This window comes from Chroicocephalus ridibundus, chromosome 2 (genome assembly GCF_963924245.1).
Source record: "Chroicocephalus ridibundus chromosome 2, bChrRid1.1, whole genome shotgun sequence".
Taxonomy (NCBI): Eukaryota; Metazoa; Chordata; class Aves; order Charadriiformes; family Laridae; genus Chroicocephalus; species Chroicocephalus ridibundus.
Genome location: NC_086285.1, coordinates 169,745,245 through 169,759,797, shown reverse-complemented (window position 1 = coordinate 169,759,797; position 14,553 = coordinate 169,745,245). Strand labels below are relative to the sequence as shown.

The 14,553-nt window shown below is 69.7% G+C and overlaps 1 protein-coding gene across 2 annotated transcripts in view; it reads right to left on the bottom strand.

The window, feature by feature from the left end:
- Positions 1-365: 365 nt before the first annotated feature.
- The window catches only part of LOC134512317 (microtubule-actin cross-linking factor 1, isoforms 6/7-like), a 29,381-nt gene continuing 15,193 nt past the window's right edge, over positions 366-14,553 (bottom strand). Inside the window, exons 19-40 of one of the 2 annotated variants that reach the window (XM_063327701.1) lie at positions 13,517-13,672; positions 12,722-12,919; positions 12,510-12,638; positions 12,086-12,256; positions 11,836-11,991; positions 10,018-10,224; positions 9,700-9,819; positions 8,835-9,004; positions 8,001-8,160; positions 7,318-7,515; positions 6,528-6,653; positions 5,981-6,124; positions 4,736-4,924; positions 4,302-4,416; positions 4,051-4,217; positions 3,525-3,687; positions 2,803-2,957; positions 2,654-2,728; positions 2,415-2,532; positions 2,049-2,236; positions 1,847-1,967; positions 366-1,125 (exon numbers count right to left, since the gene is read on the bottom strand). In XM_063327701.1, coding sequence (XP_063183771.1) covers positions 1,079-1,125; positions 1,847-1,967; positions 2,049-2,236; positions 2,415-2,532; positions 2,654-2,728; positions 2,803-2,957; positions 3,525-3,687; positions 4,051-4,217; positions 4,302-4,416; positions 4,736-4,924; positions 5,981-6,124; positions 6,528-6,653; positions 7,318-7,515; positions 8,001-8,160; positions 8,835-9,004; positions 9,700-9,819; positions 10,018-10,224; positions 11,836-11,991; positions 12,086-12,256; positions 12,510-12,638; positions 12,722-12,919; positions 13,517-13,672 — 3,273 coding nt within the window. In that variant the 3' untranslated portion in view covers positions 366-1,078. The remainder of the gene's footprint in view (positions 1,126-1,846; positions 1,968-2,048; positions 2,237-2,414; positions 2,533-2,653; positions 2,729-2,802; positions 2,958-3,524; positions 3,688-4,050; positions 4,218-4,301; positions 4,417-4,735; positions 4,925-5,980; positions 6,125-6,527; positions 6,654-7,317; positions 7,516-8,000; positions 8,161-8,834; positions 9,005-9,699; positions 9,820-10,017; positions 10,225-11,835; positions 11,992-12,085; positions 12,257-12,509; positions 12,639-12,721; positions 12,920-13,516; positions 13,673-14,553) is intronic. The other variant, XM_063327702.1, reaches the window with a different exon arrangement.

The window sequence follows — 14,553 nt, the reverse complement described above, 5'->3', positions numbered from 1 at the left end:
CCCCAGGCAGAGGCGCTGGGGCACAGCAGGAATCCCAGCAACGCTTCCTCGGAAAGGAGGCAACACGGCGCGGCGCCCGCTGGCACCCGCTGCGACGCCCCGGGCTTGCCAGCTTCGGCTGCGGCGCCGGGCGTCTCTGCCGGTGGCACCGGGCTGGAGGCATGCCCGGCCGTGCCCGGCCACCGCGTGCCACCATGGCTTCGGCCACGCTACACCCCCCCCACACCACCCGGCGGCAGGGTGAGCGGACGGACAGAAGGACAGACAGCAGCGAGCCCCAGCTGCTCGTAGAAAAAGAAACCTACTCTTTATTGAGGCTGGCGGGGCCGTGCCCGGCCAGGGTTACATTCAGCTCTACTGCTGTCCGGTTAGCGGGGCGACGTGGGCATGCGGCGGCAGGGCAGGGGGCCCCCGGCCCAGGCGGGACGGGGTGCGCGGGGGACCCCCCGCCCGTGGCAGCCCCAGCCCCGCCGGGGTGGGGGGCAGCTGTAGCCGGGGCCCGTGGGCAGACACCGAAGGGCCGAGGGGGGAGGGTTAGCACCAGAAACGGGGCTCTGCGTCCGGCGAGGGGCCCCGCTGCCCCGGTACCGAGCCTGGCCACCTCCCGCCGGGGTGCGGGCGGCAGGACCCCCGCCAGCGATGCCAAATGCCCCGGCGGCCCCGGCAGCCCCTCCGCCGGCGTGGGAGCCTGGGGGAGAAGGGAGAGCCCAGCCCGGGGACATCTGGGCTGCGGCAGCCCCCCGGGCGCTCAGAGAGGGGCACTGGGGCTCAGAGTGGCCCACACTGTCCGGTGGGGCAGTGGGGCAGGGGGGGACCATGGCAGCCAGAGCCTGGGGGCAGTTTGGTGTCTGTTGGAGGGGGGGGATGCTTGCATATGTGCCGGGGCCAGGCCCAGGGGGATCGGTGACGGACAGAGAGCTGGGACCGTGCAGGTGGGTGCCCGCGGGGGTCCGCAGCGCCGGGCCGGAGAGCCGTGGGGCGCGGGGCCGCGGCTTCGCCATCCTCCGGCCTCGGGGAGGAGAGTCCTGAGTGGGGCCGGCCGAGGGTGCTGGGCGCAGGGCGGGCGGCGGGGCGGGGGTCAGCGGCAGGGGCTGCGGCGCTCCGGGGGCGACCCTTCGGGCGGCTCTGCAGGGACACCGAGAGGTTTAGGATGGATATCGGGGAAAATTCCTTCATGGAAAGGGCTGTCGGGCGTTGGAAGAGGCTGCCCAGGGCAGGGGGGGAGTCGCCATCCCCGGAGGGATGGAAAAGCCGGGCAGACGCGGCGCTGAGGGACGCGGGGTAGCGGTGGGTTTGGCAGCGCTGGGCGGAGGGTTGGACTCCATGGTCTGAACGGTCCCTTCCAACCTGGACCATCCTCTGATTCTCTGATTCTATTCTGTGACTCTAACACTGCCCAAACCACCACTAACCCACATCCCTCAGCACCGCGTCTTAAATACCCCGGGGATGGCGGCTCCCCCACTGCCCTGCGCAGCCTCTTCCAATGCCTGACAACCTTTTCCATGACGAAATTTTCCCTGATATCCATCCTAAACCTGCCCTGGCGCAACGTGAGGCCGTTTCCTCTTGTCCTTGTCAGATTAATGGTTGGACTCGATGAAGATCTTTTCCAACCTCGATGATTCTATCATTCTACTCTGGGATTCTGCCACACAGAGGGGCTGGAGCAGCGTCCTCTCCTGCACTCCCCCCCGTGCCGGTGCTCCTGGGGCTGGGGGGCAGCCCCACTGCCCTGCCCCACACCGCCCCGCGCCTGCGGCTCCCCTGTGCCTCCCCATCCCTCCCCCAGCCCCGTGGGGTGCAGCCTGCAGCCATGGCCCCCCCGCAGCGGCCCGGTCCTCACCTGGGGGCGCGACGGCCAGGGTCTCCTCGGCCGCGGTGAACTGCAGCTCAGCCCCGTCGGGCAGCAGGGAGCCGCGGGAGCGGGGGCACCGGTCACCGGAGCGCGTCCTCCGCAGCACCGACTGGGGAGGGAGAGGGTCAGCCCCCGCCGCGGCTGGGCTGGAGGGGTCAGGGCTTCTGGGGGGGCCGCCCCCACCCCTCACCTTCCTGGCCAGGGGGCTGCTGGGGGCCGAGGCGCTGCTGTAGAGGCTGAGGCTGGAGTTGGAGCGGCTGGGCGACAGCACTTTGGAGGAGGGGGCTGACTGGGCCCCCGCACACTTGGCCGCGGCGGCCCCGAAGGCGTCTGGCGACAGGTACTTCTCGTTGATCTTCAGGTTGGTCCTTCCCTTCACTGGGGGGCGACAGAGGCGGTGGGGGTCTGGGGGGGGTTCCCGCAGCCCGGGGAGCCCGGTGGGCTGCGTCCCCCGTGGGCAACACCGACCCACACGGCCCCGCAGGCACCGCAGCCGGGCACAGGGACGCCCACCACCCCGACGCCAGGGCGCCCGGCGTGGGACGCGCGTACCCACCTCTGCAGGGGTCGTTCTTCACCAGGAACTCGTCCAGCGCGATCCAGCCCCCCCCGACCCGCACCATCAGGGTGCTGCGCAGGATCCGCACCATCCGCAGCTGCTGGGACTCCCCGAACTGCGGGGGATCGGGACGTCAGGGCAAGGTGGGGGCGCTCGGGCAGGGCTGGGAGGGGGGTGCCAGAGCAGGTACCAGCACCCACATCTGCCCGTCACCAGGCCACCGGGTCGGCACTTACCCGGTACCTGTTGGCGCTGATCTGCTCCACCTGGAAGCGCTTGGCGCAGTTGCACTGGGCCACTTGCCTGTTCACCTGGGGACGGCATGCTCAGCTCAGACCCACGGCGGGGACCCCCACCCTGCCCGGCCCCGGCCCCCCCGCTGTACCTCATCCTGGATCTGGTCGGCGTCGGCGATCCGGCGCAGCGGGTCGCGGTTGGGGTGCAGGGCGCTGACGAACTCGTAGTAGTCGATGAAGCCGTCGCCATTCATGTCGAAGATGTTCGCCACGGCGTTCATCTCCAAGACATTGGTGGGGAACTCTGGGGAGGGGAGGGGACCCTCAGCCCGCGGTGCCCTGTGCCAAGGCCAGCCGGTGACAGCACCAAAGCCTGGCCCCCCTCCAAGGGGGGTCACAGAATCACAGAACTGCCCAGGTTCTAAGAGACCTTTCAGACCATGGAGTCCAACACCGCCAACTCCACCAACCCACGTCCCTCAGCGCCGCGTCTGCCCGGCTTTTCCATCCCTCCGGGGATGGCGACTCCCCCGCTGCCCTGGGCAGCCTCTTCCAACGCCCGACAGCCCTTTCCATGAAGGAATTTTCCCCGATATCCATCCTAAACCTGCCCTGGCGCAACTGGAGGCCGTTCCCTCTTGTCCCGTGGCCTGTTCCCTGGGAGAAGAGCCCGACCCCCACTGGCTGCCCCCTCCTTTCAGGGAGCTGCGGAGAGCGAGAAGGTCTCCCCTCGGCCCCCTTTCCCAGGGTCCCGGCTGGCAGACCCTGTCCCTCCCCATCTCTGCCAGCACTGCCCCACCTCTCCCCACACTGCCCTTCCCCGGGCTCTCGGGGGGGGTAAAAAGCTCCAGCCCCAGCCCCGGGCACTCACTGGAGGAGAGGACGCTCTCGATGAACTCCCGCTGGCTGATGCGCCCGTCCTGGTCCCTGTCGATGCCTCGGAAAACGTCCAGGACTCGGGACTTCATTTGGCCGATCCACTGCATGTAACGCTTCCTCCAGACTCCGAAGTCAAAGTGAGCAAACTCCTCCAGCTGGGAGAGGCACAGACGGGGGTTAATGCGCCGGCAGCAAAGCCCCCCCGAGCCCCCAGGTGTGGGGGACCACGCTGTGCCCCACGCAGCACCCACGCCGGGGCTCAGCCCCGCTGCCGTGCAGCCGGTTTGCTCCCAGCCCTGACCCACTGGGGATGGCCAAGGGGTCTCTTTGGACCCAGGACCCCCAGCTCTGGGTTGCCAGGGGCTCCAGCAGCCGGCTCGTGGCTGCCAGGGGTCTCCCGGCTGCAGGGATGGGGTCTGGGAAGGCTCCTGGGTGCTGCCCACTCCATCCCCCCCAGCCCCCGAGACTGCCCCCCTCCGCGTCCGACCCCGCGGCACCGCCGGCATGGCTGCCCCTACCTCTCGCAGGCGCTGCATGGCCGTCTCCAGCCGGTACTGCCGGTCCAGGGCCAGAAGCCAGAGCTGCTGCCAGCGGTGCAGGAGCTGGGCCATGAGGGGCGTCTGGGGCTCCAGCCCCCCGAGCGGCACCGCCAGCGCGCCCTGCGCCTTCCCGGTGCTGCGGCGCCCTGCAGCCAGCGGAGACGGGCGGTGAGGGCAGGGCCGGGGGTCCCGGGGCACGGCACCGCGCAGGGGGCAATGGGGGCCCTTACTTGTGGCCAGCCGGCGGGCAACCGGCGGGCCCAGCTCCGTGGCCAGCTTCCGCTTGCCGCCTTTGGTGACCTTCTCCACGTCGGGCTGCTTGCGGTTCAGCTCCTCCATGAAGACCTGCCGCAGAGCGCCGGGGCTGAGCCGTGGTCCCCATCGCTGGCCGGCCCTGCCGGCACAGCTGGGGCAGGGGACTGACGCCGGAAGCGTGGCCACCCACAGCCCAGCCCTGCTGGCCCCATCAGCAGCCATTGGCGCAGAGCCGGTGGGCTCGGGCTGCGAAGGGTGCTGTGCTGCGCACACGAGGGGCACTCACGGCCTTAACCAGGGGCACCCGAAAGTCCTCGGTCGGGTCGAGCCCTCGCCCAGGGCCAGTCAGGGTGTGGGGACCCCGGCATGGCCCCCGGCGAGGTGGGGAGCAGGGCACGGGGTCCCTCACCGTGTGCTGGGCGTTGAGCTCCTCCAGCTGCTCGGCCTCCTCCGGCAGCGGCTCCTGGTCCCGCAGGCTCAGCGCCTCCTCGGCGGCCGTGATCCAGTCCACGAGCTGGGCCACCTCCTCCCGCTCGGCGGCCAGGCTGGCCCGCTGCACCTGCAGCCGCTCGCCCTGCTGCTGCGCCCAGCTCAGCACCTGCGGGCACGGCCGGGGGGCAGATGGGCCACCGGGGCTGGCGGGGGGCACGGGGACGGCTGCGGACCCCGGTGGGACACCGCTTCAAGGGGGACAAGTCTCCACCCGGGGAGCCATGGGGCAGGCACGCGGACCCCCGGCCAGCAGCCGTGGTGACTATGGGGCAGGGACGTGGGTCTCCAAAGCCCACCCGTGACCACGGGGCAGGACCGAGTTCCCGCAGCGCAGCCCCGCAGGTGCCGAGGGGCCTTTGCAGCTCCTGGGTGCTGCCGCCGCCGCCGCCCTGAGCTCCGGTCCTCGGCCCATCCCTGCGACCAGTGGCCGGACGTGCCGGTAGCCAGGTCTGCGCCGCGGCGGACGTGCCGGTTGCCCTCTCAGCAGGGCTGTGCCGCGTCCTCACTACCCGGGGGGAGCGGGCCGAGCAGGGCAGCCCGCGGGCGGCCGGACCCCGGAGCAGATCCAGATCAGATACCGCGGCGCTCTGCTCACCAAGGGCTTTGTGCAGAGCAGGGAGAGGATGGACCGAACCCGTCAGACCCGTTCAGGGAGGGCCGGCAAACCCTGGATGCCAGGGAGGCTCCGAGCCGCCGCGGGAGGGAGGTGCGGGATGGGGATCCCCGGGACACTGCTCGCCGGGGACCGCCTGCCTGGGCTGCGGGGCATCTGCCATCTCGGGTGTGTGCAATGAGCCACCACCGGCCGGGTGGAACCGGAGAGGCCCCGGGTGACCCCTGGCGTGGCTCCGGGATGGGGGAGCAGGGGTGGGAGCGAGGGGATGGACAGGGCTGGCCGGGGCAGGGGGTCCCGGCGGCTCACGGAGGGCAGGTCTGTGCAGGAGGAGCTGAGCCGGGGCCGTCCCGTCACGGGCAAGACCAAGACCGTCTGTGTTGGCCGGGGCCGGGGTTGACATCCCCAGCTCCCCACAACGTGCCGGTCAGGACGGCTGTGCCGAAGAGGCACCGGCGGTGGGAAAGGCGTGGGGCTGTGCTCGGCGCGGGGCTGGGTGCAGACCGGCTCCGTGCCCGGGGAGGGATGGAGAAGGGGCGCCCAGCTCACCTCCTGGTAGCGGCTCTTGACGACCGTGACCCAGGACTTGATGGTGATGATGGAGTCGGGGTGGCAGGTGGCGAGGATCTCCTCCCCCAGCGAGGTGATGCACTCCAGCTCCAGCTGCTGGCACTGCAGCGACTTCATCAGCTCCTGGGGGAGCGCAGGGAGCGTGGTACTGCCGGCTTGCAGCCCCCGTGCCCCACGGCGCACCCCGGCGCCGCAGGGACCAGCCCGCACCCAGCCGGGTGCGCGGGCGGGAGAAGGCCGCTGGGTGGAGTGGGCACGGCCGCCTTCACATGGGGTGCTGGGGACCCCGAATCTCCACACCCTGGGGTGCCTGGGGCCCCAAGCACCGTGTCTGGGTGGGATGGGACCCGACGTCCCACGTCTCGGTGGGGTGCACCCCACGCCCTGGCTGGGGCCGGCTGACCCCGGCAATGGGACGTAGCGGGGAAAGGATGGAACTACCCTGGAGGTGGGGACTGGTGGGGGCTGGTGGGGGCTAATGAGGGCTGGCAGGGGCTAACAGGGGCTGGTGGGGGCTGGCACTGACCTGCAGCTGGTTCTGGCACTCCTGCACCGCCGGCTCCTCCTCAGGGAAGACGCCGTACTTGAGGGCTTTCTCCGACTCGGCGAGGCGACCCAGGAAGGAGTGCACCAGGCTGTGAAACTCCTCCGCCTGCCACCGACAGCCAGGGACCCGCTCAGCGCCCACCCTGCGCCCACGGCCCCCGGTCCCGGCCCCCGAGCCCCCTGGCCAGACCCCAAGCCCTGCAGCGGCCGCTCCTGCCCGGGGTCGGGCAAGTGCTGCGCAGCCCCGGGCCCCCATGGGAGAGCTGCTGCCAGCCCAAGCTCGCGCCCCACGGCAGGGCAGAGAGGATGCTCGTCACCCCACCTCGGCACCTGGGGGACACCCCCATCAGCACCTCCCCATCGAGCAGGACACCCCACACAGCACCCCAACACACGCAGCCGTGTCCCCCCCCCGCCCTGGGCACCCTGCACGTGGGCACACCTACCGCAGGCGCCCGCAGCACCCAGCCTGGCACCCGGCCACGGCACCTTGCGACATGCGGCCACCCACCGCCCAGCCACCCCACGGAGCACCCCACGGCATGGCCACCCACTGCCTGGCCACCCCACGGAGCACCCCACGGCATGGCCACCCACCGCCCGTGCACCCCACGGAGCACCCCGCAGCGTGGACACCCGCAGCCCTGGGCACCCCAGACGCCTGCAGAGCCGTCCCCACCAGGACGCACCGGCTGCGGACCCCAACATTTCCACCTGGGGAGTCCCTGGGATGGCTGCTGCCCCCCGGCCACCCCTCGCCCGGCTCTCACCTGCCGGAGCGCGGCCTCCAGCCGGGCCTGCTTGGAGACGGAGAGCTTGCAGACCAGGTCCCAGCGGGAGCTCAGCTCCTCCATCTGCTTCTGCAGCCACTGGGAGTCGACGCTGCTGCTGCCGCGGGTCAGGTCCCGCACCGAGCGCTTCAGCATCTTGATGCAGCTGGCCCGCTTGCCCAGCTCCTTCTGGAAGACCTGGCGAGAGGACAGGAGCGGGTGGGGGACGCCGGGGGGCCCCAGCAGCCTGCCCCAGCCCCTGTTACTGCGCAGGGCCCCCTTGCAGCAGGGGGGGTACATGGGGCACCCCAGCACTGCCCCAGAGACCAGGGGCTGCCCCGGTGGGCAAAGCCCACCCTGCCCCTGGCTGTTCATAGAATCATGGAACGGTTTCGGATGGAAGGGACCTTAAAGCCCCCCCAGTGGCACCCCCTGCCCTGGGCAGGGACACCTCCCACCAGCCCAGGTTGCTCCAAGCCCCGTCCAACCTGGCCTTGAACCCCTCCAGGGATGGGGCAGCCACAGCTTCTCTGGGCACCCTGGGCCAGGGGCTCACCCCCCTCACAGCCAAGAATTGCTTCTGTTGTCCTGCCCCGCGCTGGAGGGGCGGCAGGGCCGGGGCAGGGGCTAGTGCAGAGCCTGGGGCTCCCCAGGGCCCCCCCACCACAGCTGGGGACACCCACCTTGTGCTTGTCCATGAGGTCACTGACCAGGTCCCGGTCCCCTCCGACGGGCACGTCCTCGCTGAGCTGCGGCTCAGCCCGGTACAGCCAGTCCATGAGGGCCTGCAGCGCGTCCGTGAACTTGCCCGAGAAAAGCAGGTTCTCCTCCAGCTTGTGCTGCCTGCAAGGAAGGGCACAGGCAATGCCAGCAGCGCCCGGGGGCCGGGAAAGGCTGCCCCATGGGGAGCCCGGCACGGCTGGGGACGGATCCTTGCTGCACCCCCGGGCGCCAGAGCCCAGGGCAGCTGGGGCAGGAGGTCCCGGAGCAGGGAGCAGGATGCCCAGGGAGGAAGGGCAATGCCATGCCCCCGGCCTGGGGCCTGCATGGCAAGCAGAGAACAGGAATCCCATCCCATCCCATCATATCCCATCCCACACCATCATATCCCATGCCATCCCATCATATCCCAACCCATCATATCCCACCCCATCCCCATCCCCAGCCCATCCCGTGCCATCATATCCCATCCCATCCACATCCCATCCCATGTCATCCCATCCACATCCCATCCCATGCCATCCCATCGTATCCCAACCCATCAAATCCTATCCCATCCCCACCCACCCCATCATATCCCATCCCCATCCCATCCTGTGCCATCGTATCCCATCCCATCCCCATCCCATCCCATCCCATCCCATCATATCCCAACCCAACATATCCCATCCCCATCCCCATGCCATCCCACCCATCCCCGTCCCATCCCCATCCCATCCCATGCCATCCTGTCCCATCCCGTCCCATCCCATCCCATGCCACCCCATCCCCTGCCGTCCCCCCCGTCCCCCCCTCACCTCTCCACCGCCCGGCTGCACAGGGCGTCCCAGCGCTCCTTCAGCTCCCCCAGCAGCTCCTCCAGCGGCTGCAGGTCCTCGGGGAGCCGGGCTCTCTCCCGCAGCGCCCGCCCGCTCCGCAGCGTGGCCTCGTACACGGGCCGCTTGGAGCGCAGCACCTTCTGGAAAGCCTGCGGGCACAGGGGGTGAGCCCACCCAGACCCCCGACCCGGGTGCTGGCCCCAGGGGGGCTGCGGGGACACCCCTGCCTCCCCCAGCGCCGCGGGGCAGCTCGGGGTGATGGAGCCCCTTGGCTGGGGGCTCCCCGCTCTGCAGAGACGGCCCTGGGAGGACGTCGGACCACCACGGCACCGAGCACATCATACACTCATGGAATCATGGAATGGCTTCAGTTGGAAAAGGCCTTTCAGACCATGGAGTCCAACCCTCCGCCCAGCGCTGCCAAACCCACCGCTACCCCGCGTCCCTCAGCGCCGCGTCTGCCCGGCTTTTCCATCCCTCCGGGGATGGCGACTCCCCCACTGCCCTGGGCAGCCTCTTCCAACGCCCGACAGCCCTTTCCATGAAGGAATTTTCCCCGATATCCATCCTAAACCTGCCCTGGCGCAACTGGAGGCCGTTCCCTCTTGTCCCGTGGCCTGTTCCTTGGGAGAAGAGCCCGACCCCCCCTGGCTGCCCCCTCCTTTCAGGGAGCTGCGGAGAGCGAGAAGGTCTCCCCTCGGCCCCCTTTTCTCCAGGCCAAAGGCTCTGCCGTCCCGCTGGGCGCTGGGGACCCCTCCCCTGACACCCCACAGCCCCCCGGCTCCGCGCCCCACATCCAGGACCCCCATCTCGGCGGGGCCGGGGCGCGGGGCCGTGCCCCCACCTTGTGCTCAGCCAGCTGGCACTTGATCTCCTCCTGGCTGGTGGCGGCGTCCTGCGGCACCTCCAAGCTCTGCTCCACCTCATCCATCCAGTCCAGGAGCAGCCGCCGGGACTCGCTGAACTGGAAGGGAGGGAAGGGGGGGGGGTGGGTGGGTCGGGGGGTCCTTGTGTGGAGAGATGCGGCCGCGGCGACCCGGATGGTGGGCCACACGCGACAGCGCTGCATGGTGCACCACCCCGGGGCAAACCATGGTGCCCGCGGCCGTCGCCCCAGCACGGCTCCCCGCCGGAGTCGCGTCCCCCGGCGCGGTGTCCGTACCTGCTTGGCGCGCTTGCGGGCCTCCTCCAGCGCCGCGCCGCGCTCCGCCGCCCGCTGCAGCACCTTCCCCAGCCGCTCCCGCGCCGCCAGCACCAGGCTCTGGATGACGGCCCCGTCCTGCTGCCTGCTGAAGTCCTTCAGGCGCCACGCCACGGCCTCCAGCCCGCTCAGCTTCTCCCCGCGGGCGTTCGCCTCCTTCAGCAGGGCCTGCGGAGAGCGGAGGTGGCAGGGGGACGCGCGGGCGGGCGGCCCCGGGCTGGGAGCGGACCCTCGGCGCCCAGCCGTCGCCGGGACGGGACACGGAGCCGCTCGCTGCGTCGCTGCGGGGACAGACGTCCTGCCGGCAGCCCAGGGGACGCGGCCACCATCGGTGCCACACAGGACCCCTGCGGACCCCAGCCCCACGGGGTCCCCTGCCGGTACCTTCCCGGGCGCCACACTCACACCCGCCCTAATTAAATAACGGGCATAACGGACCCCCGGCTTATTACTCGCAAAGCACCGACGCGCCAACAGCAGAAGCGGCCGGCGACTGCGGCGTGGCCGTCGTGTGCAGTGTTTCTGTCGTTAGGTTTCTCAGGAGCTAAGTCACCGGAGACGATAATTGCAGGACAAAGAAGTACTTTGATAATAAAATTCTTTGTGTTTTTAACATTACGGTGCCGCGCAGCAGCTGAGCCTACCAGCGATCTCTGCTTTTGAGAAAGGGAGCCGTGAAATGCCAGGCTGTAAGTCCGCAGCGTTCGGCCTGGTCTATTCGACTAGGGACAGATACTTGGCTAAAAACTTCCAATTTTTTTCCCCCTCTGGTTTAATCTGAAAACATGAGAAACTATCCCTGGCCAGAACACACAAGAATAAACCCCCAGGGCAGGGGCTTGGAACGAGGTGATGTTTAAGGTCCCTTCCAACCCGAACCCTTCCCTGATTCTGTGACTCCAAACAAAACAAACGGGAGTTATTGTGCGGGGGGGGAGGTGCCATCTGAGGCGTAGTTCCTATCGATCAAGATAAAGGTAACGGGAACAAACGGCTGAAATTCCTCAAACTTAAATTAACTCTTCTCAATCCCCTGCTCGGTAACCAGATCGCCTGTAAGGAGACTCTGCGCCACCGCGCCCAAAGGCCCCGGTCTGCGCGTGTTTGACAGGGAATAAATTCAGTTTCGCTGGTTGTTGAGTGTTTAAATGAACCGTGGAGGAAAGCCCTCGGTAACCGACACAAAAACTTCGTCATAAATAAAAGCTGAAGCTGCCTTAAAAAAAATTAACACCCGCCGAAGTGGTGTTACTGAAGGCAGTAAGAACGAGGTCCTCAAAGGGCTACGAGGATGATGAGGGACGGGAGCATCTCTGTGACGGGGAAAGGCTGAGGGATTCGGGCCTTTTCAGTCTGGAAAAAAAGACGGCTGAGGGGGGATCTTATCAACGCTGATAAATACTTCAAGGGGGGTGTCAGGAGGATGGGGCCAGGCTCTTCTCAGTGGTGCCCGGGGACAGGACAAGGGGTAACGGGCACAAACTGGAACATGGGAAGTTCCATCCCAACACGAGGAGGAACTTCTTTGCTGTGAGGGTGGCAGAGCCCTGGCACAGGCTGCCCAGAGAGGTGGGGGAGTCTCCGTCTCCGGAGACATCCCAAACCCGCCTGGACGCATCCGACCTGCTCTGGGCGCCCCTGCTCTGGCGGGGGGTGGCACTGGGTGGTCTCCAGAGGTCCCTTCCAACCCCCACTATCCTGGGATTCTGTGAACCGTCCCCGGCATCGTCTGGCGCCGGGGCACACCGGGACGGCGCCGCCGGCTCAGCCTGCACTTGCCTTGTGCTCCTGGATCTGCGCGGTGACGGTGCCCAGGACGAAGCTGGGCGGCGCGGGGGAGCCCAGCAGCTCCTCGGCGTGAGCCACCCAGCGCAGCAGCTCCTGCACGGTGCCGTGGAACTCGGTGGTGACCGTCAGCCCCTCGGCCAGGCGCTCCTGCGGGCGAGGGGGGGAGGCGCTGATGCTGACGGACCCCCCGCAGCCCCCCCACGGCCGGGGCAGGGCCGGCGTCGCCCCCCACCCCGCGCACCTTCCTCTCCTGGGCCTCGGCGTGGACGCTCTCCCACTTCTGCTCCAGGATGCGGAGGCTGTGCTCGGTGCTGCAGGGCCGGCCGGCGCGGCAGGAGGCCAGCAGCCGCTGCAGCCGCTCCCGCAGCCCGCTGTACGCCTCCTGCTTGGACTCCATCTCCTTGCACAGCTCCTGCCGAGGGGGACGCGGGGAGTCCCGGGGTCACCGCCCCGCGGGGGGACAGGGACGGGGATGGGGAGGGCTCCCACTTCATCCCGGGGGAGCTGGAGGGGGGCAGGAGGGCTCTGCCCAGTCGCGGCGGGGAGAAGGCAGAGAGGGGTCCCGGCATCTCGGTGCAGAGAGGATTTGGGGCACGCGTCCCCCCAGGGGACACTTGGGGACATCCCCACAATGGGGAGGGGGGTGGCACGGCCCCGGTGCTCACCAGGTGCGCGGTGAGCGTCTCTTTGGTGGTGTCGGGGTGGCCCCACGCCGGCTTGGAGAAGAAGAGCTGCAGCTCCACCTGCTCCAGCCACTGCAGCAGCTCCGTCATCTCCAGCGTGATGTCCTGCACCTGGGGACGGCCCCGGGGGCTCAGCGCCGCCCCGGCCAGCGGCAGCGCCGCAGCGGGCAGCCCCGGCACGCCGTGCCCCGTACCTGGCTGAGGTTGTTCTCCAGCTCCAGCTGGCGGCTCTCGGTCTCGCTCTGCACCAGGTCCCAGCGCTGGCCCAGCTGCTGCAGGCTGCGCTGCAGCCCCTCCACGCTGTCCCCCAGGCTGGAGAGCAGCAAGCCCTGCCCGGCCTCCTGCACCGACTGCACCGTGCGGGCGTGCGACATCACGTCGTTCCGCAGCACCTGGGGACCGGCCGCTGCCGTCACCGCCGGCACCCCACGCCCCCGGCCGGCTGCCCCCGCGCCGAGCTCCGCGCCACCACCGCTGCCCACGCCAACGCTGACACCGCGGCGTCGCCACGGTCCGGGGAGTGATGTGCCAGGGGGTGGGGACGGCACCAGGGATGCCCTGGCATCGGCGCCACGGCTCTTGTCCTCAGCGTGGCACGGGGCAGGTGCGAGGCACCAAATTCATCGCTTCGTGGCAAGGAGGTTGCTGGGACGGGGCACGGAGGAGACCTCGCCTGCGTCAGACGCGGGGTGAGCGTGCCCGGGCACGGGGACGCGGGGCTGGGAGACAGCTCATTCCTTCCATGCTGTCACCGCGGGAGGGGACATGTTCTCACGCCGCCCGCCCCAAGCCGCAGCCTGCCCGATCCGGCCGCCGTCGCCCCGGGGGGGACTCGATGGTGGGGCCGGGAGGGGGCCAGGCAGCGGCACTGCAGCCGGGGCACCGCGACAGGGAGCGTGACGGGTGCCCCCAGCAAGACTGTGCCATGCGTCCCCCCACCCCTGGGAGCATTTCGGGACGCGGCAGCCCCGTCCTGCTGCCGCCCTCACCTTGTGTTTGGCCAGCTCGATCTCGCAGCTCTGCAGGTCGGGGCGCAGCAGCGCGGGGCCCTGCAGCTGCTCGGCGGCGCGGCGCAGCCACTGCAGCAGCTCCTCCAGCTGGTGCTGGAACTGCCCCAGCCCCAGCAGCGCCGCCTCCAGCTGGTGCTGCCCCGGCGCGGGCGGAACCGGGCGCCCGTCAGCCGGCAGCAGCAGCACCCGCAGCCCCCGCCGCGCGCGCCCCCCCGCCCTGCGCCCACGCGGCCGCGACACGCACCCGCCCGGCACCACACGCACCCGCACGGTCCCCACGGACGCAGCACCCACCCGGCACCCCATGTACCTGCATGGCCCCCACACACCCAGCACCCACATGGGACCCCATGCACCCGCACGGCCTCTGTGCACCCACACGGTCCCCACGGACTGAGCACCCACCCGGCACCACACGCACCCGCATAGCTCCCATGCACCCAGCACTCACATGGGACCCCCGTGCACCCACATGGTCCGCATGGACTGAGCACCCACGTGGCATCCCACGCGCCCGCGTGGATCCACCTGGCACCACACCCCCCACGTGGCTCCCGCAGACCCAGCACCCCACCTGTCCGGCACCCCATGCACCCACGCAGCCCCCACGCATCCGCACAGTCCCCGCGGACCCAGCACCCATCCGGCACCCCACACCCCTGCACAGCCCCCAGGCACTCACCCACCAGCACCGTGCACCCAGCACCCACTGGCACCCACATGGCACGTGGCCATGCACCCACCCACCACAGACCCAGCACCCAGGTGGCACCCCGGGCACCCACGCGGAACCCCACGCAGCCCCCATGTGCCAGCACGGCCCCCACGCAGCCAGCATCCACCCGGCGCCCCATGCACCTGCACAGCCCCAACACACCTGCATGGCCCCCACGCACCCACATGGCTCCCACGCACCCACATGGCTCCCACGCACCCACCCGGCACCCCACGCACCCACCCGGCACCCCACGCACCCGCACGGCCCCCACAGATCCAGCATCCACACGGCACCCCAC